The sequence below is a fragment of the Tauraco erythrolophus genome, chromosome 16 (genome assembly GCF_009769465.1).
Source record: "Tauraco erythrolophus isolate bTauEry1 chromosome 16, bTauEry1.pri, whole genome shotgun sequence".
Lineage (NCBI taxonomy): Eukaryota > Metazoa > Chordata > Aves > Musophagiformes > Musophagidae > Tauraco > Tauraco erythrolophus.
The window spans coordinates 957,683-980,660 of record NC_141480.1 but is presented as its reverse complement, the minus strand read 5'-3'; the positions used below and the strand labels follow the sequence as shown (position 1 = coordinate 980,660).

General features: G+C 49.1%; 1 protein-coding gene across 1 annotated transcript in view; it reads left to right on the top strand.

Moving 5' to 3' along the window:
* The first annotated feature begins 525 nt into the window (after positions 1–525).
* The window catches only part of KCTD16 (potassium channel tetramerization domain containing 16), a 65,141-nt gene continuing 42,688 nt past the window's right edge, over positions 526–22,978 (top strand). Inside the window, 2 exon segments of the mRNA XM_086621646.1 lie at positions 526–954; positions 956–1,358. Of these exon segments, the coding sequence (XP_086477772.1) occupies positions 526–954; positions 956–1,358 (832 nt within the window).

The following is a 22,978-nucleotide window of genomic DNA, read 5'->3' as shown; positions in this document are numbered from 1 at the left end:
TTAAAGATGAAGTATGTGGTTTCTTTTAAACGCTGGAGCCATATGTATTTATTTCATTGATGAGTACTTGTGAAAAAGAAGCGTAGTACTTGCAAAAAAATATACCTATTTAGCAGGAGCCCTAGCTTGGCTTTCTAAACTGATCCGCTTTTCTCTGCTGCAGCTTCTGCAATGCTTGAAAGAGTAATTTGTGTCTTACTTTGTTTTCCCTTTTGGCAGACCTGTGAATGACCATGGGCTTGGCTTGACCTTGATTTCGATGGCTTTGTTGGAAGATCTAACGATGTGATTGCGTTTCATGAAGTGATTGCTCTCCAGCCTCTGTGGCTTAGGGTGTAAGCCACTTCAGCCACACTGTCACTCATGGACATTTCAGATTTTTTTTAAACAAACCTTTTGGCCATTTTTCTTTTTTCACTTCCCCTTCCCTCCCTGTTTCTCCTTAATATTGGAAGCCTTATTCTACACTTTGATGTGATTGATAGTCCTGCTGCTTCGTGCTGCTGATTTCTGTTTTACAGTACAATGGCTCTAAGTGGCAACTGCAGGACTTACCTTCCTCCTCGAGAGCAGGGGACTGGGCTGCACTCCTTCCCGGAGGTAGTGGAGCTAAACGTGGGCGGCCAGGTTTACTTCACTCGCCACTCCACCTTGGTTGGCACCCCTCACTCCCTGCTGTGGAAGATGTTCACTCCAAAGAGAGACACAGCCAACGATCTGGCCAAGGACTCCAAGGGAAGATTCTTCATCGACAGAGATGGTTTCCTTTTCCGCTATATTCTGGACTATCTCAGGGACAAGCAAGTGGTTCTGCCTGACCACTTCCCAGAGAAGGGAAGGCTCAAGAGGGAGGCCGAGTACTTCCAGCTCCCGGACTTGGTCAAACTCCTGACTCCCGATGACAACAAACAAAGCCCCGACGATTATTGCCACAGTGACTATGAAGAGGTCTCCCCAAGGCAGTGACACAAGAATATGTGCACCCTCATCGCTCTTACCGCCTGATCAGAAGTGGGGATTCATTACCATCGGGTACCGGGGGTCATGCACTGTCGGCAGGGAGAGCCAAGCAGATGCCAAATTCAGGAGGGTCCCAAGGATTTTGGTTTGTGGAAGGATTGCTCTGGTCAAAGAGGTCTTTGGAGAAAGTTTGAATGAAAGCAGAGACCCAGACAGGGCTCCAGAAAGGTACACCTCCAGGTTCTATCTCAAGTTCAAGCACCTGGAGAGGGCTTTCGACATGTTGTCCGAGTGTGGATTCCACATGGTGGCCTGTAACTCCTCGGTGACGGCGTCCTTTGTCAACCAGTACACCGACGACAAGGTCTGGTCCAGCTACACTGAATATGTCTTCTACCGTAAGTACGAGACATTTCTGATGGAAATAGAAGTACCTGTTTTAAGCTGCTCTCTTCTGCTGACTGTGCGGTTCTAAAAGCACAAAGAGTGCAAATTTCCTTGTGCCTGCTGCGGACCCAGGCTTTATTTAGGTCTGTGGGGGATACGCTGCGATTTGAGCTTTGGAAATGTAAAGCAAGGCTGAAGCCGATGGGCTGGGCTTGGCTAGGTGGCAGCACAGGCTGGCAGAAGCATCCTGTGGCTGGGGCTGAAGGGTGCTGGGGCCTCCGGCTGGGCACATCACCCATCTGGGCACATCACCCATCTGACTGCCCCGCTACGTGCGGGGTGCAGCACCAGCCTCACAAACACACTGCAGATTTAATCACAGAAAATCTTCAAATGGGATTCAGTTTACAGAGGTAATAGCTGCCTGGTAATAGTCAAGCACAGTCAGCCAAGCCATCTGTCAGCAAACCTGGCACACTTACACGCAGGGAAGGGAAAACAAAATCCCGTCCCCGGCTGCTTTTCGGCAGGGGCCTTCTCGGAGCCAGCTGGTGTGCTCTGGAATGAGGGCTGGGGTGGAGGGAAGCAAGGTGCTGTGCCTTGTTATGCAACATGCCTATGGAAAAGAAACTGTCCTGGCAGGGAGCAGTGTCTGCCCTGCTCACCGCAGTCCCCTCAGCTCCCACGCGGCTCTGGTAATTCCAGCTGGTAGCTCCAGGAGGCTCATTAACCTTCTGCTTGATAGTCAGGTAGAGGCACCGTCACCAATGGTAACACGAGGGCGATTTTGATTCTGTAATTCTGTATCAGACTATCACTCCACAACCGCTGTGCTTAAATATTCGAGAGGTCCGTGAGGCCATTTTCCTCCCTTTCCATTTCAAGAGGGTGAAGGAGGGAACGTTTCCCCGGTCCATTTGTAGAAATGGGCTCCAGCCAGCTGCTGCTTTGGACAAGGGGTTTGGAGAAGGATGGTGCTGTGCTGGCAGACCTGCTGCGCCGGGTAGCGGGGTCGGTGACGTGCAGAGCTGACAAAAGTTTTAGATGAAAGATGTCTCAGGAGGTGATGGTTTGTGTGCGATACTGGATTCAGCGCCATCTCCTCTCGTGTCTCGGCTCAACAGGCAGCTCTGATCTGCTTATGTAACGATGCTTAAGTTAGCATCCTGAGAAGCCATCTGTAGTTTTGACATGCATAGTTTTACTTAAAATCAGTTTTCTAGCTGGATTTCATAGCAAAACGGGTCTAAGGTCATGGATCCGCTTATATTCCAATGGGGATGGGTGATTTCTATTATTAGGCTTCTTGTGTTTGAAGTCATACTGTCTTGTACAAGTTATGGGGGGAGAATTAATGTAGTTAAAGGAATGGATGAGAATAAATTGTGTTTGCATTTATATTTAAAATCAGGAAAAAATGAAAGTTCTTTGTAGGCACAGTGGTTGGCTAACTGGAGAGAGGATGAAGGTCGGTCTTGCACAAATTAACAAACACAGGCTCCTGATTTTCAGATTACTCCAATTTTTACCTTCAAGGATTGCTCATTGCTTCACGTCACTACAGCTAGGGCTGGGTACCGAGATGAGAGGTACCTGACAAATTTCTGAGAGTGAAAGTCTATAGTAGGTGTCACAAAATCTTCTCCCACCAATGCAGGGAAAGCCCAATCCAATTAAAGTTCCTGGAAAGACTCGTACCCAGTACAACAGCCTTTGCCTTTGGCTCGTATCAGCTTTGTGGATTTTGACACTGATGCCTTGCAGCAGTGGGTTTTTCAAAGGGTCCTTCCCCAGGTAAAAGCTAAAGCAACAGCCAAATTGCTCTCTCTTATCTCGATCCAGATGGGTCTGTCCCGCTCTGCGCTGGGCGGGAGCCGTGGGTGGGCTGCAGAGGTTCTCCGGCCGCACGCGGGGGTCTGACTGCGGCTGAGCTGAGAGCGGGCACGGCACCTACGGCATTCACCTGGAGCCATGGACACCCCCTTCCAAACCTCCCAAAGTCGTTTCATGTGAAACTTGGAGGACCAATAAAATTGACATCTGGCTTTCTAGTTGAACGTTACAACTTCTCTGCAGCTGCTTAGCCATAATTATTTAATTAGAAGCTGCCAACTGTGTCTATATAAGCATTAACTCATCAAGCTGTTGTGATTGGGTTAATGGGCCGAAACGTGGGAGGTGTCCAACACGACTGGTTAGGCAGATGCAGAGGTGGTCTTTGCAGAGCCAGGAGCTACTAAACGGTTGAGGGACTCTTCAGAGCAGGGAAAGGAGATTGTTTCCAAAGGAGGAAGAATAGAAGGAGCAACACTGAATACATTGTATGCTCCAAATACTACTCAGAAGGTAAATGCCTGTGGCTGACATGAAGATAAAGAACATTCTTCATGTGCAAATCCTTTTGAAAGTAGATCTGATGGACCGAAGCGGGTGTAAACTGTGCAGCCACTCAGACGGCTGCAGCGTGTGCTATTAACAAAATTGCACCATTAATATTGTATGGCGCTTCTTCCCTCGTTCAAGTTCAGGTGCTATTAAGGCTAATGGGAGATTCGTGTCCTCTGTGGGGAGGTTTTCCCGAAACGCAGGGCACGCAGAAAACACCCAGCGCACAAACCTGCAGCTGGTTTGCTGAGGGGGTGGTGAGATGGGCTGCAGAGGTGGCACCCGGGGTGACGGTGCAGCCTCCGGGCACAGCTGGGCTCCGCTCCAGTTGCAAAGAGGCCGGTGCACAGGAGGGTCTGGAGAGGGGCTGTGTCGCTGCATTGGAGCCGTCACTGGGCTGGTCTCTGGAACGTGGTTCCTGCATACTGGGGGGTGGGAGTCGCAGCCTGGTGCCCGCTCACAGGGCACGTGTGAGTTACGGATGTGAGGTTCTGCTCGTGCGTTTTCTTTCTCTTCAGTTTCTCTTATGTCAAAGGAGTTTACTTAAATTTTATGCTGGCTAAGGTTGAACTTCTGACTCGAACAATTTTGTGGTTTTTTTTTTCCCTCCTGCTGTTGTTTTGATGATCTTGAAGTAAAACCTCATCTCCAAACACTCTCGTTTTTGAAGAGGGTGATAGCCTGTGCTTGGATCTTCGTTTTTAGATGTTTTCAACCTTTCTGATGAGATGAATCAAAAATGTGCACTTGAACATCTGGTAAATGTTGTGGTGTGGGCGGGGGTGTTACAGCATATGGGCTGGCTCAGCCTTGCGTAGCCTGGCCCCGTTCCTGACTTCACCGCAGCAGCAGCACGCTCTTTTTCACCACCTCCCATAGCCTACAGACCAGCTCTTCCTGCCTGGTTCCAAACTTGCACCATTGCCAGGACGGTGGGCGACAGGCCTGCCCGTGGATGTTGTGATTTACTGGAAGAGCAAAGTAACAGGTTGGAAACGGAGAAGGCTTGAGCTTCAGACAGCAGGTCAGCAACACGGCAGGCTGTGTGCGTGTGTCTGCAGAGCAGCTAGGAACTGAGTGACATGGCAGTGGGGTGGGATGGGATGGGATGGGACGGGACGGGACGGGACGGGACGGGAAGGCAAGGGAAGGGAAGGGAAAGGCAGGGAAGAAACTGCATGGCAGCTCCTGTCTGCATATTGCTGTTGCCCCAAAACCCCCTGATGTCACGTCCCTTCTCTCTGCCTGTCAGTGGCTGAGACTGCAATAGGCTCCCAGAACAGTTCGGAGCCCAGGGGGAGATCCTGACCCTAATAAATGATGCCAAACCCCTTGTGGTTACTCCTGGGCTCCCTGTGCCGCTGTGGGTAGCACTGATGAGGAGTGCGGTTGGCACCACAACAAGGAGGTTGCCCTCTGCTCAGCTGGAGCAATAAAGCGGGGGGAGAGGTGAGCTGCTAGGCAAAAAGGAGCAAATATAGAAGAAGTACAGATGGAGGAAAAGGAGAGAAAATTCACACACAATCTGCAGAGAAAGAGCTAGGAGGAAGATGAGGTACTGACAGCTACATCAAGACACGGTGAGGGAGAATTTGTTAGATATGTCGAGCCTTCAGTTGAACCCAAATGTTTTCCCACAGCACGCAGGTGGAAAGCAGTTGACTAGTGCTCCTTCAAGTTCACTAGCAGAAAAGAATATGGGGATTTAGACAGACGACTGTCCCTGCCCTTCCTAAGGCCGTGCTTCAAAGTCTGAGCCAGCATGAGAAAACCAAGACAACGGTCTGATTTGCTTAAGCCTTGCCTTGTGCCGGCAGCTTCACATCTGCACATGTGGAGCGGTTCAAGCACCTCCAGATGTTCAAAAGAAACTGTGAGGTGTTCCTGGCACTGTAGATCTGAAAGCCAAAAATTAATTGACAAGGCTCTTGCTCCTGAAGGACGTGTGCTGCCTCCGCTCGCACCAGGGACAGCTGTAAATTTTGGCCTTCTCACCTTACCTTTCAAGGAGCTGCTGGCTGGGTGTGCTCTTCCCCTGCTGGTGGGAGGCTGATGTGCAGAGATGTTTGGGAAGTAGGTCTCGGATTATCCTGGCATAGACAGATGAATCCTCTGGGGTGAGGCTGGGTGGGAGGGAAGAGGAATGCCAAGGGATACCCTCTGCGAATGCACTCTGATGGCTGTTCAGTGGAGATGTATCTCTGGGATAATCCTGGTGTCTTTTCTACAAGATGATCCACTTGGGATTGATGCAGCTCGCTGCAGCCCGTCACATCTTGTGTGTGTGACAGGGCCAAAAGGTCCCATACTGGTGTATCTGTCACTGACTCATAAATGAATGTGTAGAGATTTGACTAATAAAATGGAATGCTCTTGCACAGTGACACCTACAGCTGTGCTGTCACACGGGTTAGACGTGGAAGAGGAATGTCACCTGTTTTCTCCTCTCTTTAAACCGATACTGTCGTATGTTCCAGTCGTTGATTCTGTCTGGTTTCAGATCAGTGAAGATCAAAATGACCCAAAAGATAACAAAATAAAGTCTAATCCAATGAATAATGCAGGTTTCCTTTCCTGTTGACAGGCGATGTTTCTGTTTCCAGGTAATTATTGTCATCATCAGTGAACTGGTCCATCTTGCCAAACCAAATTCTCTCTCACAGGGATGCTCATCTGCAGCTGGGGGGCTGTAATCAGCCCAGGCTGTGAGCGTGTTCATCTCAGAAGGACCTTGCTCCTGGCTTTTTCGGTCAGACTTGAGTGACGGTTGATTTTTGTCCCAGTTTGTCACAGCAGACTGAAAAGCCTGCAGAGTTTTTGGTTGGTCTTATTCCGTAGATGAAAAATGCTATTATTTATTAGAAACCAATAGTGTCAAATCTGATTGTTAGATTAATCTAGGAATCTCCAGCTCAATGGGTAACTGACACCAAACTTGGTAAGAGTTGGTTGGATATAGGACTCTGAGTTCATTCTAACAGTGTACTGAGAGTGATGTGCAGGGACCAGCAAGGGTGGCTTCTGGGTACTGGCCTTTCTCCCTGCCCAGTGTTCACAGCACGGCTGGTTATTTCATAGCCCTTTGGATATGCTCTTCGTTGGCTGTGATGTTTGGGATAGACCTTTGGCATGACTGAGGAGATCTGTTACCTTGCTGCTCCAAAACACCACTTGGCGATGCGAATCCTTGCTCTGTCACAACTTCTGCACAGCAACTCCACAGATTGCTGGCCAAGGAAGCCCCTTCCCGCTCCGACCCGTGTCCGTGGAGGTCTCTGCGGTGGAAGGGGGTTTGTGAGCTCAGGAGATAATAGCAGCACTGCCCAAAGGGGTTGTTGAGTGGGTTTTGGTCTGGTGTTTGTGCCTTCCTGCTCTTCCCAAGCTGTCGGGAGGGCTGTGAGCGCTTCGTGCAGGGCGGATATCAGGGAGACAATGGGACTATGGGCGCAGGGTTCAGCGGGGCGAGCGCCCGGCCGTGGGTGCCGGCTGCTCCGCGTCCTGCAGCACCCGGCCACTGCCTCTGCTGTGGCAGGATGAGCAGGAACAGGCTGGAGGCAGAACTCACCTGTGAAGCTTCCATTGCTGCTGCTGCTGCTTTGTGATCCAGAAAGAGACTGTAATGACTAAAGGATTAACTGAGGAGGGCTGGCATTTAGAGGGAAAAAAAAAATCAATGTCGTTTAAACAGCGGTCTTGAGCTGGATGTTTTCCAGGAGCAGCGCACGTGAGGTCCCACGGCACTGTTGGTAGGCTGACTGATCAGAGGAGGGTTTTGTGGTAATAAAAGTAGATGTGTACCTGTGGGATGTTCCCCCACAGGTGTCCTGGGGAGGTGTGGAAACAGGGAATGCCCAGTCCGCTGTCTTGGGATGGTGGAATCACGGGTGGAAGCGTCCCAGCATCCCTGGGCTGCTCTCGGGATGGCTCCCACCAGCCGGTTCTCTGCAGCTTTATTCAGTCTGGTGAGGTCTGGCCTGGTTTAAAATCTGCCGAAATGTAGTTGTGGTTCTTATGAGAACAAGATCCGAAAGAGCAAAGGAGAGTAAGTAAGAAAACATAACGCAGCTATTTGCCACTCAGGGAATATCAGCCACATACTGCATGCACAGACAAACACTTCCTTGCAGCGCGTTGTGGGGGTTTTTCCAGCCATCCTGGATTTGTTTAAATTTGTAACGGCAACATTTTCTCAGTTTCTTTGCCTTTTTTTTTCAGCTTTTCAAGTTCAAGGCTAACATACAGTAAATATGGAGAGAGGCAGCAAAATCTAAATTGCATCTTTGCAAAGGGCAAGAGTAACCTTTTATGGAACTTGCTCAAAACTGTATTTTTTATAAAGGAAGAAAATAGAGTGAAGTGAGTTAGACTTGGTGGAATTGCTTGAACTGCCACCAAAGCATAACGGCGAATGAGTTGGCCAGTCCAAAGGGTCCTGCTCAAGTGAGGTCACCATGCTGCTTTGAGAAGACGTGCTCGGGTTAATGCTGGAATGCAATAAACCATTGCTGCCGTTATTGTGCCTCCCAGTGTTAACCCAAGTGCGTAAGGAGCAGTGGAACTCAAGCGTCAAATCCAGTGAGCGTGTTATTTTGATGATTTGGGAAGTGCCCAGCACCTGCCATGCCTCTTAAGCCCGTGAAGATTCAGGTCTGAACATGAGTATGTAATATAACAGCTTAGTGCATACGGTAATGTCTCCCTGCCCTGGTCCAGCGTTGGAGGCTGGTGGCTATTTCTGTGCCAGTGGCCCTTGCCAAGGCCTTCCTAGGAACTGCACTTTTGGAGTGAACATCCCTTGGTTTCATCTCTGCTGTAGGATCTGGATAAATAAAACAGAATAAACAGCAGCATATTGGGCATCAGAGCACTGTGCAGGATGTTTTCCTTTGTTTTCCCAAATGAGCTTGTTGCATTAGTTTTCTAATAACATTTTGAAGAAAGCGAGAAGTCTGGATTTGTGAGAATACTTTCTGCACTTCACTAGCTGGGTATAAGCGTTGTTGAAATACCCATAAAGACAAACTGTTCAGTCAGAGTGGGATGCTGTTGACCACTTTCTATGGACTATCATTCATGTACCGTGCCTTTCCACCCGCAAGCCCAGCGCTGGGGTGAGCACTCTACAGCTGTAACAACCGGATGGGCTTAGGAAGCTGGTTCATACATCACTAGTGTTAAAAATTTTCTAGTGCTGCCTCTGAATCTACTAACAAAGTGATTAGTGATTTATGGGAGCTCATTGATTAGCTGCTAAGACAGCTAAAAAATTCCTCCACTAAAAATATGGTGAAGAGAACCCTGGCCGTCCTGGTTTGCAATCCATCCTGAAAACCTCGGAAACAAACTCCTTGAAGTCTGCACGTGAAAATCTCTCTCTGTAGCTGTGCTCTAGACACAGGGCTCTGGAGTCTGTTGGAAAAAAAACTACAACATCCCCAAACCTTTGATTTCAGACAGGAAAATGAACCCAAGTTTTGGTGTGCACTTCTAGAAGAACAAAATTACGTTGGAGGGAGCAGCTCTCGTCTTTGCTCTGAGCTCAGACTGTGGGTGGGAACGAGGTTTGGGCGTTAGTCTTTGGCCAGAGCCTGAAAGCCAAATTTAAAGAAAAAATTCTCTCTCTACGTATTTTGGAGGAGACTTATTTCAAGACTTCAGGTTGAATTTCCATCAAACTGAATCAGAGTATATTTTTACACCAGAATTAAATCAGGCTGAAATAGAACCCAGTGGAATATGCTGATTTCGACTGAATTTTGCGCTTTAAATATTCTCAAAGCCAAAAACTCAAAGCAAAACTCGAGTGAACAAAAAGCATGCCATCAGAGAGCTTGAAAAAATGTTTATTTGGGCTCCTACAAAGGGAATTTTGCCGCATTTTTCTCAGCTCAGAGTTTTCACTGGTAGTGTGGGAAAGTCCAACATTTTGTTCCACAAAGGAGCTGAAGGATTGCAGAGGCTGATCCTCGCACTGGGAAGTGAAGGTGGCCTTTTGCAAATTTACTATTTTCACTCGTATGAAAATGTGGTTACTGATCATCAGCTGAACTAAATGCAACACCTGTATCAATAACGGATGCTCTCATCTGAAATTTGAACAGACTTTTCTCTTGCAGTGTCGTTGCCTTAGCACAGTGTCGCATGGCAGATGAGCGTAGGCTGGGCATCAGCGCAGGAGACTGGGGCTTCCGAAGAAACTGAGATGCTTCGCTGAAGGTCTAAAACCTCCTTGCTTGTAACATCCAGAAACCAACACGGAGGAATTCCATGAGTTGCTGATTATTTCATAAATATGTTGGCTTTGGTTTTCTTTGGTTTACTCTCTTAGTTTTTAGGTGACCATCAAAGTGAGGGCAGGGAGCTGGTCCTCAAGAGGGTGCCTGGTTCTTTTTGTTTGGTGTGATGTTGCAGCATAGTTGTGGAAAGAAACCTTGTCACTGTCTTCTTGCGGAATTGGAGGGGGATTCCGTTTCCGAATGAATGGCCCAGTAGGAGCCAATGGTAACATTTTAATGCGTAGCTAATACTATTTATTACATTTGTTATATTTATTGTCAATGTTTATAGTGTTATAGGCAGCAGAGTAACTATGAAGAGCTCAGGTCCATGACAAAAGCTCTGCTGAGCCCAGTAGAGCTGCACCAGCTACCACAGCTGAAGATCTGGCCAAGCATTTCTGCAGCGCGTTATCCCGGTGTTGCTTCTTCCCCTGATAGAAGTTACGCTCCCACGTGGTTCGGCCAATCCGAAGGGCTTGCTATGGAAGATATCTCATTGTTTGACGTAGAAAATATATTTAATGTACTTTGTTTAAGTACAGCTGTGCTCTCTTGAGAGGTCACTCTTGGCAACATGCTGCTGACAGTTTCTTTAAAGTTGTGTTCCTTTTGTCTCAGAAGTTGATCATGCCATGCCATAACCTGAGTGCTTTTTTCTGTCTGATTTACCTCTGTCATTCCTGCTGGGTTTGGATGGAATGACTCTCTCAATCCTGCCATTGCCTCTAAACCACAAGACCTGTCAGTTAGAGAGGTTTTGTACCCATGGCTCAAATAAATTCTTTCATTCCCTTGGGCGCTGTTGAACCTCAACCACGTGCAGCCCAAGGGTGTCTTTACTTTCCCTGGTGAAACCACAATTGTCAAGATGCAGAAGCAAGTGTTTCCTAGCTGGGGAGAGGAGTTTTTAGGTATTCTTGATTTCATTCTTTTGTGAGCATTCAAGAGAACAAATCCTCTATTCTCTCAAGTCAATGCACTTCTATTACGTGAGGAATAAATCATTCCCTTCCTTCAATTCGGTCTGCAGATAGAAAGCTGGTCTGCCTTACTTTAAGTAGACAAAGAATATTTAAATAAGGATGCTGGTAAAAATGCTCTCACCAGTAAAGATTTGATTAAAGAATCTGTTGCTTAGAGAGTGCTGTAGGTGAAGGCAGAAGTCAAAAGATACCGTTTCTTGCAGAGAGACTGAAACGTTGGCTTAGGCTTGGTCTGTGGAAAGAATTTCCACAACCCAGTGCCATCCTCCCTGCGGGGGACAGCCCAGGTCCTTCCCTGCTGCTCACCGTGCTCCGCCGCCGCAGCCCTTGGGGGCTTCTCGCTAAGACCAGGTCCCCTCTTCCAACCGAGCAAAGATGCTTTGGGTTCCAGAAGTCTAATGAACACTTTACGTGTTATTGTAAAGATGAACATTTAGTAGCAATAGTATGTTTTCTGTGCACTGGTTTTGGTGTCCTTCATGATAGAAATAAGCAAATAAAATAACCTCCCCTCGCAGAAAGAGGTTAGGAAAGGGAGGGAAACCTCCTCCCCTCCCTCAGTATTGTCTCCTTATTTGGACTTAAAATAGAAATGGATGTCACAACTAGTTCTATTCCTGTGTTATATCTGTTAGTTGGTTTGGATTTTTTTTTGCTTGCAGGATGGGCAATGAATACAAACGAGTCTACCTCTCATTATAGAGATACAACAAAATTTCCCAGGTACGGGGTTAGGCAGCCCATGGTAGCCTGCAGCACGTGGAGAATGGCAGATCTATTGGAGGTCATTAATGGGGAGAATCAAACCCTGCTCTAACTTCCACTTTTAAATCTTCAAAATATTTGACTTGTGCCTAGGAAGCATCAGTATTTACTTTATAAAGATTTTCTGAGTTTAAGAAGTCAGAATAACCTTTCCTGTGCCAAAACTCAAAAGCCTGGCGCAGATGATCCATTTGAAACTCTTCATAACTGCATCCTTTCTTCTCCAGCAGCAGCCCGCACGTTTCCAGTCAGGCTGACACGAAGCTGGCACCACGTAAGCAGCTGAGTCCTGTTCACGTGGCCACGGCGACCGGCTCGTCTGCCTCTCCCCGGGCATCTCTGCAGCCTCTTTGGTATCAAGAGATAAGCCACGGGGTTCAGACCCGCTGCCCGAGGCTGCGCCGTTTCCCGTCCCCTTTGCCCGGGCGGCGCACGCCGCTGCGCTGCTGCCATGCCCAAATAAATTCGCTGCCAAATTATTACTTATGCATTAATAAATTAGCACAGAGGTTTGAGCTCGTGTATTCGCGATCCAGCAACAGCAAACCCGGGATCAGACCAGGTCTGGGTGCAAACGGGCGGCTCCGGCGGCGCCCGCGGCTGCTGGCAGCGGAGCTCAGTTCTGTTCGTTTGTGTGATGCTTTCCCAGCTTTTGCGAGTGGCTTTGGTGCAAACGGCCTCGGAGTGGGAGCGCGTCTTTGCAAGGAGGCAGTCACGTGCAGACGGGGAAAGAAGAGCAAACCTTCCCACAAACCCTTTGGGAAGCAGCATCGCTAATGGAAACACAGCGGAAACCAGGCGTTTTCTGGATGAAAGCTAAAAGCTGCGTGGCAGATAGTAAATAAATAATTGCAGGGAAACACTGCACATAGGTTTCTTGGGGAACAGAGCTTAATTGAATTTGTGAGCATGCCTACGTAGGCCCACTGATCAGGAAAAAAGTGGGCATGTGCTACGTCTTTAAGATTTACACACTTGACAGTGTTTTGCCTTCCTCCCTCCCTCAGTTTCATTCACTTGACATCCTGCAGTGGTCGGGGAACACACTTCTGTTTTTCTCTCTTGAAGAAATTGATCCTAAGAAGCACAGGACATGATGGATGGTTTGTAACTCTACAATATTGCTAAGCAAAAAAAATCACTGAAGAAGGCTTAGCAGATATTCTATTAATTTCCGTCTTAAAATGGATTTTTTCCCACTAGGACCAATAAAAATATGCAAAGGCTTCCAACAGCCTCTCTAGTAATAATCAGTTACAAGCTGGTGTAAATCTTCCTTGGCTAATTTAGCAAGGTAGGATTTTTTTAGACACTTCACACACATTTTCCTGCCATTGAATCCAAACTCATCCCTGAATTCACAGTACCAACCGCTCTGGCTCCTGGTGGGATCTCAGCATCTCCTCTTTGGTCCATCACAGAGACAGACTGGAGGCAGAGCTGTGACGGCGGCAGGTGCCTGGCCGGGGTGGGTGAGGACCAGACAGTCACAGCCACCGCCGTGGCCCAGCGAAGGGTGTTGGGGTGGTGCCAGGGGACGGGGACCTCGGCACGGCAGTGGTGGATCTCCCTCTTCTGGAAGGGCTTCATCGGGGCTGCAGACTTTGCTGGATGGCAAACGTGCCACTGTTGTTGGGAACGAAGTACGTTCCTTGAGAACCCAGAGAATTCATCCTGGTTATCTTTGAGTTTTCGGGTGTCCTACCCCAGTGGCCTGTTTACGCTGGGGCAGTGAGGACGGCTCCCCGCGTGCCACCGATGGCTGGGGCCGGTGCCCCTGGGGTGAGCAGCAAGCTCCCTGACTCATGGGGCTCCAAGTTGGCCGCTCTTCCTTCCCCGTCTCATCCCAGTATGGCAGCGAGGTGGTTGGGAAACGAGGAGGCTGCTGTCCTCGCCCATCAATTCAGTGTTACAATTCCAGTTGAACAGATGGTGTCAGGATTTTAACTTATGCTTATGAGATGCAGATGGTCCAAGGAGTGAACTTGTACACGAGTTATTTTTATTTTGAACCGGTTAAGAACAAATCCCTTTTTGACTATTGTCGTTATTGCTCTACGTGTCACTTTTTCTTTCCCTTTGTGTGTGTGTCTGTGCACGTGGGCAAGTCTTCCCAGAATCTCTTTTCCTTGTAACTTCAGATTGAAAACAGCCCTATTTCTGCCTAAAACTCCTCTAATATTCACTATTTCCTTCCCGGTGGCCCTTTTATTTCCCTGTAGACTTGTTGCTGGTCACTTGGAGACGCACAGGGACCTGCCCGGCAGTCCTGCGGGCCGGTGCTCTGCTCCCGCGGGACCCGAGCAGGTCCCGTGCCAGGCTGGTGGGACCGCGGCCGCTCCGAGACGGCCCGTGGGCAGGCGGGAGTGCTCAACGGGCCACGTATGCCCACTGTGACCAAGGGTGCTGGGGCAGGGTTCTGGTCTTGGTTGCGCTGGAATAAATCCAGACTGACCCCACTTTTACGCCAGTAAGAATCCGATACTTATTATCTAACCCTATCGTGAAACATAGGGTTCTATTTTTGTCATAATTTATAAGCTTATTTAATCTTTTATAGAAAAAAAAGTACTGCTACGAATTATTAATGTCCACCTGAATATTTTACACCTACTACATGGCACTAATTTTCATGCAAAGATGCCGTTGTTTTGCGTAAAGCACCTCTGTGCGTTTTCCGTGCCGTGTCTCCTGCCCCGAGTCTCCCACCCAGGGAGGGACTTTGGAACGTGTGTTTCAGGCAAGTCCCGTGGGTGCCAACCTGTGTTGTGCTTTGGCGTTGTGCCTGCTGGGGGCTGCGGTCGGTGGCATCTCCTCAGGAGGTGGCTTGTGGATCTTCCTTCTGGGCAGGGCTCTTTGCTGTGTGCCGCTGGTCACGGGAAGCTTGGGCCAGTCCGTGGTGTCGGGGTGGAATTTAGAGCACAGAAAGCAGGAGAGTCCCAGTGTCTCCTGCGTTTGAAAAAACCTGTAGGTTTTTGAGATCTTTAGACCGGGGAAAACAACATTTCCCAAGGGTTAAATTATTGAGTAAGTGTCTACCCAGCCTCCTCCTGACACAGGGACGTGCTTCTGGGGTCTGACTGTGATCAAGCGACTGGCCCAGCGAAAATAACTCTTGGCCCATTACCTGTCCGTGCTGCGCTGCACATGTGCGTCCCGGCAGGATCGCAGGGAAGGTTTCCACGAAAGATGATGAGGCACTGGCACAGGTTGCCCAGAGAAGCTGTGGCTGCCCCATCCCTGGAAGTGTTCAAGGCCAGGTTGGATGGGGCTTTGGGCAACCTGGTGTAGTGGAGGGTGTCCCTGCCCATGGCAGGGGGGTTGGAACTGGCTGATCTTTGAGGTCCCTTCCAACCCAAACCGTTCTGTGATTCTATGATTCTATGATGGGAACGTACGGCGTAAGGGCAGCGCTGCCGCCGCAGGTGTCGGTGTAACCGGGTTCATTTATTCCGCCCTCGTGCCTGCTGCCATTACTCACTCCTCTCGCGTGCAAACGTGCGAATCTCCCTGCTGCTCGCTAAAGCCCACGGGGTTTTACAAGACACTGTTCCCGTCCTTAAAATGCCGTGGGGCTGGGAGCACAGTGCCAACAGGATGGAGGCACTTTCCCGTGACAGGGACCTGGCACCCAGGGACCACATCTCCCCAGGGTCCTGCGCGGGGCATAAGTCACTTTTTTTTCTGTTTCCTGGGAAACTGGTGGAGAACGTGAAGGGTTTGGTGGTGGCTGGGCTGGAGGGTGCGGCAGGGGCTGGCTGGGGGCTGGCTGGGGGCTGCGGGGCGGACCAGGGCGCTGCTGGAGCGCAGCTCCAAAGGCTGCGGGATGTCTCGTCCGCCGGGGCTGGTGTGTCCCCTCTTGCTGGGCGGCCGCGCTGATGCAGAAAGGGCTTTTGGGATCCCCTGGAGCACAAAAAATTGCCCTTCCACCTATTTCTGATAATGAGGATTTTCCGTAATTATCCTGGATAAGATGACATTGACCAAGAAGGCTGTGCCATAGCCAGGGGTGTTTGAGCTAATCTGGTTTTCCTGGGAGTACGCGGGAAGGGCGGCTGTGTGCTGCACTGGGGCTGCCCCGCACCGCGCATCGGCCTCGGTGCCGCTCGGACACTTAATAGTAACGGGGATAGGGTGAGTGGGGATGAGGAATGAATATTTTTTTGGAAAACTGTACAGCATTGTATACAAGAGCCGCCTACTCCATCCATCCTCGCAGCTGCCTCCTTGCTTTGGATAATGTATGTTTTCTCCCTGGTTCCCTGTCGGGGAGCGAGGCGGTGCCAGCCGAAGGGCACAGGGCACTGGTCCAGGCTGCCACCTTCTCCCCACAAGCATCAAGATTTGAAAGTTTGTGTTGCTGCTTCCGAACGAGGGGATTAAAGAGCGCTGAAGTGTTAACTTTGTGCACTTTATGCTGTGTTTGAAACATTGCCTTCAAAAGCAGAGCCCCTCCGGTCTGGGGTGGGCAGGGGATCTCCCTCTGCCCCCGGAGATTACAGCAGCGCTGACCCCATCTCTCCATCACCGGTGGAGATCTCCAGGCTGGTGGGCCCTTGGTGTGCCCGCTGGTGGCTGGGTCTTGGCTGCAGGAAGCAGGTCATGGCTTTACATCATCTCTTTTTCCCTCTGGGAATCTTGGGCACCATGCCCCCACAGCGCGTCCCCGTGGGACTGAGTGTTGGTGGCTGCTCTGCCATGGGGGTTTGCTGCCACCGCTCTTCTCTGAAGCTGCTGCTGAGCTGTCTGCTGGCACAGCCTGGCACTGGGATGCTTCATCCTTGCTAACGATGTCCCACGTCCCCTCAGCACCTGTGCACGACCCTCCTGCCCGCTCCCTGCCAGCCACATCCACGAGATTATGGTCCCGTGTGGATCTTCCCACCTTCGCTCCACCTCCGTCTCGATGGCTTGAAATTAAACCAGGCCTTGAAATCAGTGTCAGTTCAACCGTTGATGTTACACAGCCATAAAACCAAACCTGAATTCCGATACCACATTCCAAGTGTCCGCCGTGCTGTTTGGTGACATAAACTACCACCTTGGGGAGAGAGAAATCTTTCTGTACCTGAATTTCCTGTGCGTGACCCTGCCAGGGTTCTCCACTGGATGGAGAAAGCCAGAAAAAAATACCAGTGATGAAGACGTTTGCAAGTTCTGTGACCTGATTTTGAACATATTCCAAAAAAAAAAAGTGCAATTTAGTGAGTAAAATACTGGCCAGAATGTGTTTGCTCAGCTGTAGCGACAACTTCAGTTACACGCTGTGTTTTTTGTTTGCAGAGGCAGCTTTTACAGAGCTGTGGTACAGGACAGATTAAATATTGTTTGAAAAAGTGATCAGAGATTTTGGTTGCAATCATGCCGTAGCTCTTCTCTAAATATTGGAAGCATTTGGAATTGGTTTGTGTGGATAATGGCGTTGCGATGCCTTTTCTTGCTTGTACAGATCGTCAGTGGTTTAATGTGCTTGTTCCCAAGGGATGGAGTAGCTGAAGAGAAGAAATTATGTTAAACCTTACAGAACGTTTGGTTAGGGAAAATCATATTTCCTTTAAAACGCTTTGCGTAAGGTTATTAGATATGTGATTGTTTGTATTCCTTACTGCTTCCGTGAGCAGCGCCATGGCTGGAGCACGGTTATTTCTGTTGTTTCTGCCTGCAACGACACGAGTTCAAACGCATAAACACACCTGACCTAAGTCAGGGATATTTCCAGAGCCCTTCAGGAAAGGGTTCCCACCGTGTCCCCTCCGTGGGACCAGGGAGGAAGGTCTGTGCTGACAGGGGGTGCCCTGGGCTCCCTCCCTCCCCTTTCCCTGGCCGGGCTGCGCAGGAACTGGTTCTGGAGGCAGACTGGATGGAGCCCACGGCCACTCCACAGACATGGCATTTTTAACCTGAAGCACCTTCTTTTACTCCTGTCTGAAACCCAAACCAGGGGATGCTCATGCGTATGCCAAAGCACTTGCCCGTGTTTCTGTCTGTCTTAACACGCTCCGTCATCTCCTGCGCTAGCTCGGCGCGCAGCGACACAGCCTCTTCGGAAAGACGGGTCAGGTTTGATAAATTCGTAACGACAACGGTTTGCCAAAAGCTGTTTGGATGTACAGGAGTCACATTTTTACTGAGCTGTTCTGAACACGTCCACCTGGATATAACCTCGTATAAAACAATCCCCTTCTGCAGGACAGGGACATGTCCCCGTCTGTCCCCAGAGGAGCCCGAACCCACTGACGAGCCCGTGTTCATCAGCCCGTGGAGCTGACGTGTGCTGATCACAGGTCCTGAGGCAAGAATCCGTAAACCTCTTGGGGATTGTGGGATCAGAAGCATCGTGTGCCCATTCATTAGCATTGATAAATTGATTTCAATGACATCTCTAAATTATTTTCTGCCTTCGTAGCTGAAGTTCTGTTTGATGTGTGTGCGCGCCCTGATAGAAATGTGCCGAATAACACGTGTATTTATTTGTTTGACCTCCCAAATTCAGCAGAAATACAGAACTAGCTTCTACAGCAAGGAAGGTTTCCCTGTCCTTGGAGCTGTTGTTTAAATACGAGATGATACAAAACCTGGTCGTCTTGTCTTGTTTTCTCCTCAACAACTGATGACTGGCATTGAAGACCACCCCGTGTGCTTTCCCTAAGAGTGGGGTCGTGGCTGCCGAGCTAGGAAACACAATGTGAGGAGCAGACCTTGGAAGAACACAGCAGGACGACTTTAATCTGATATGCTGTTGGAGTTACTGACCATAGCGATCCGTGTGCCCCATCCCCGGGGACAACGGCCTCATCCCTCCTGGCTGATCTACCTGGGCAAAGCAGGGGAGGAGCAGGAGCCTGGGCTTGTAAACCCGGTGGCTTGTGAAGCAGCTTGCAGTGCCTCTGAGATGATCAGAAAGCCCTGGCTACTAACCCAGCCCCCAGATGTAAGCGGACAGGTGGTTCCTGCAGCCCCAGCGCCAACACGTGTACTCCAGTTAGCCCCCCCAGTCCCCAAGCCAGGAGCACCCTGCCTGAGGCGGATGCGTGGGGATGGACATCAGCTGGCATGACATGCTCAGAAGAACTGCAGGAGTTGCCCTGTTGGTGCACGTGACACTCTGTTTATGTTTATTGCAATGAAGAATATGATAAAAATGCCACATAACCACCATTCCAGCTGATCAAAAACTGGGTTATTCGTTCGTTTTTATCGGCGCTCTGATCTCTGGTGAGAAAATAATTGGCTTAAGCAGCAGAAGCCTGTTCATTTAAAATCACTGACAGCTTTGTTCGGTGCAAGCAGTAGGTGACCCCACACAGAGTAAACAAAACAAATATTCGTACTTGTGTACCAATTATGTGTTAGATAATTTAGACTCTGAAGTATCCAGTTGCTTCTCACTAATTATTGTGCTGTTTCCTTGCACATGTCTGCGCTTGGCTAATTGCAGTTTTTAAACGTTTGGTTGCACTGTAAGACATCGGCGGGTTGGCAGAGCCGTGCGTTGCAGCCCTGCTAGGAGAGCACGCGTGCCCGAGAGCAGCACATACGTGTGTGTGTACACTGAAATGGCAGGTATCTCTGTTGCACACAGGACAGGCACATTCATATTTTAGCAAAGCTCAGACGGGAGAGGAGAGGGCGGAGGAGGCTGATCTGAGCTCTTAGATCCTCTGCAGAGCAGAAGTTTGTGCCCGCAGCACTTGCAGTGTGACGGGTTGGGCGATGGCAGGGGCAGGGGCAGGGACAGGGGCAGCCCTCCCTCGCACGTGGTAACACAACCCACATCACTGGCACCTCAGCTATACATTCGTTTGGCAGCAGGACAGCGCTCAGGTATTGCCCTGGCATTGCCTTTCCTGTAACTTCTGGTGCCTACAAGAACTGATTTTAATCTTGTGATAGTCTCCAAGTTCCTCCGCTTGTTGCTAGTGATGAGCCTGTCTTCATTAGTTATTGGCAACTGCCCCTACGACCACTTGTAGCCCAGCATTTTCTATTATTTGGTGCAGCTGTGGCTTGAAGTCAATCACATGTATCTGCCCGGATGGGCGCTGTGGGGGGGGTGGTAGAGCACTGGTGAGTGTGTGCTGGGGTGTGCAAGGGCGTGCAAGGGCTGAAGGTAAGACTGGCACTGTAGCTGGAATATGGGCTTCTCAGTTGTTTTGACTATTTATGCATGAATTTTTGGACTGGTTTATTTTAAAGATAAACCTAGCTTGTGTTTTGGTTTGTTTGGGTTTTTGTAGACACTAAATCCTTTGTTTGTTCTCATAATCTAGAAACTCTTAAGCTAACTTAATAAAACTTAAGCTTCAATGCATGATTTAACTCTATGATCAGCTGAGTTATTCTGCATCTGGAATATATTCAGTGCTTAAGTGAAAAGGTAAAGAACTTGGGCAGAGTAGAAACCTCATTTTCTGTTCAGATAATCTGCAGGACATGTCCAAATGTTTTGTAACAAAGCCCCAGCTAAGGAGCCATTTCTTTGCTGTTGTTACAGATGAAAAAACCAACTTGTTTGCACATCAGCTTAGAGTTTTGCTCTGCTTGGGAATGAGTGTGGGATAAAGCTGGTGATCAGAAGCACAGATTCCTTCCCTAGCACTTAAAACCATGCTGCTGGTAATGACTAACATAACAAAGACGTGTTCTGGTGTTGTGCTGCTTTATGGAAAAATGTCAGCTAGGGATGTCAGAAATCTGTGCAGCCACTGGCTGGGCCCCAAATCTGTTGGGAACCGTGGTTTTCTTTTTGAAGGCTGCAGGATGTGGTCTGTGTTGTGAGCCTCTGTCCCTCTGCAGTGGGAGGCTTGGCTGGGCGAGAGGAGTGCGATGGTGGGGAGGAGGGTTCCCCTGGGCTGAGCCTCACTGGGGTGTTTCTGGCTGGGCAGGATTGGGGTTTGCGAGGGCTTTTCTCTTCCTTTTTTTTTGTGTTAGCTTGTCTTTACTTTTACCTTTTGTGATGCCTCATTCTATTTCTCATTCTCAGAAACTCTACCTGGCCTCTTTGCTTCCTTTTCCCAATAATCTGATGGATATAAGTGGCCCTGGATTGATTAGAAGAGAGGAGGGTTGTCCCGTAACCCAAAGGCATAAATGTAGCAGAGGCTTAGTTACTGCAACACGCTCTGAGGAGATGGGGAGAGTTACAAGGAGGTTAAAATATTCGTTGTGTTGAGGAGAACAGGAAAGAATCACACTTTTGTCTATTTTCACTTTTGACGTAGGAGACAAAGTGCTGGTTCCTTAACTTGCAGGACGGCTCAAGTGGGACATTACTCAGCTGAATGATTTCTAGAGCTCCAGCGAGCCGTGAGCTCCAGCAAACAGCTTCTGAGCTCGCAGCCCCTCGCGGGGCTCTGCCCACCAGGCTCTGGCTTCACCGAAGGGCCGAGATCCCCGTGCCTTGCTCCCTGAGACCACCAGCCTGGGTCTTACCGCCACCTTTCCCTGTAAACCAACTGCATCTTCAGTAAGAGCTTGTTTTTCCTAAACAAAGCCCAACAAGGCTGGGCTGTCTGAAAAAAGTAGTTTTGTTAGAATTGTACGTAGCAATTCGGCAGCTCGCTTTCCCCTCAAATGTAACATTACTCAGATAACACTATTCTCATGAAAAGATTTCTTGAAATTCTTTAAGTGGACATTAAAATGCAAATCGGTGGTCTTATTAAAGATTTCTGGAAGTTCTCTGACAACACATTTAAATGCAAATCACTGAAACGTAGACTCAATATTAAAATCCAAACAATTATTTGATCCACATGCTGAAATGAAAATGGGACCAGGTTATATGTCTCCATAAAACCAGTGCTGTTCTCGCAGCATACGGGAGGCAGCTCTGCATGGGGCTGGGCTGCCTTTTGGGGAGCAGGATGGGGCACGGTGCTGGGCCAGATGCTGTGTCCCAGGGTCACTGAGCTCTTGTGTCCCACCACGGGGACGTCATGGGGTCAGACTCGTCTTTCCTGAGACAAAAGCTCCTGACATAGATCTGGAATAGTGGAATGAAAAAGCTCAGCTGGAATTTATGATGAAGCATCCCTGATGGCATCAAGTCGTCTTTTTGTCTGGTTTGGATGTCATCAATGTAAAAACACGCCCGCGAGGAGCAAAGGCAGAGCACTTGAGCTCTGCCCGTGCAGGTTTGGGCTCATCAGTATCCAGGAGGTAAAAGTAGAAGCACGTGAGGCTGCAGAACAGGCTGTTAAAATACCCTTAATAAGTCAGAAGCTGCAGCTTGATTTTTGCATTTTCCCCCAAATTCTGCAGTCGGAGGTTAAAGCTCTGCCCCCAACCAAATTGAAGGTAATTATTTGATGGAGTTCTAATGGGCAGGTGCTGAGGCCAGCTCTGAAAGCTCTCGGTGTTATGGGATGCAGCTCAGCTGAACGCATCTGATCTGGTTTATTTTTAAAGTAGGGTAATCCATTAGGAACAAAATGCTTTCAATATCTTGAGAACTGAAGAAGGTCCTTTTTTCCTTTACTCTGCTGTGCTTAAGTTCCTTCAGAAAGACTCAAGGTGAGCAAAAGGTGCTTTCCCACCACTCTCTTTTTTCCTTTTTTCCCCCTTTCTGAATTTATTTAGCTGCTTTCCCTGTTAGGTAACTTGGAGCCGGGGAGCGAGTGCGAGACGGGGGGAGCTGGTGCCAGGATTGCAAAGTGCTGTCCGCTCCGCTAAGGAAAACGTTTCTTTCAGTCCTTACACTGGCTTAAAAATAAGATAAAACATTTTCAGAGAAAACTGTCATATTCCACGTTGACAATATTGTTTGGAGGACATGAATGATACTGAGGTACGTCAGGAATTTAGGACAAATGTATTTGGGGAAGAACATTGCCTGAAGTGCGGGCTTAGCAAAGCTCCGGGTGTGTGTTGGAGGATGCTGTGGGGCAGAGGGTGACAGGGTCCCCTGCTGGGCTGTGCCCCCTGGTATCGCTGCCACGTGTAAGGTGACACAGTTGAACCACGTTAGCACAGCGAGTGCGATGGAGCGGAGTCCTGGAGAAGTGGGGCCATGTGTGAGGGACACCGAGAGTCCGCAGAGCATAAGAAGGACATGGACCAGTTGGAGAGGGTCCAGAGGAGGGCCACGAAGATGATAAGAGGGCTGGAGCACCTTTCCTATGAGGACAGGCTGAAAGAGTTGGGGCTGTTCAGCCTGGAGAAGAGGAGGCTCCGGGGTGACCTTATAGCGGTCTTCCAGTACCTCAAGGGGGCCTACAA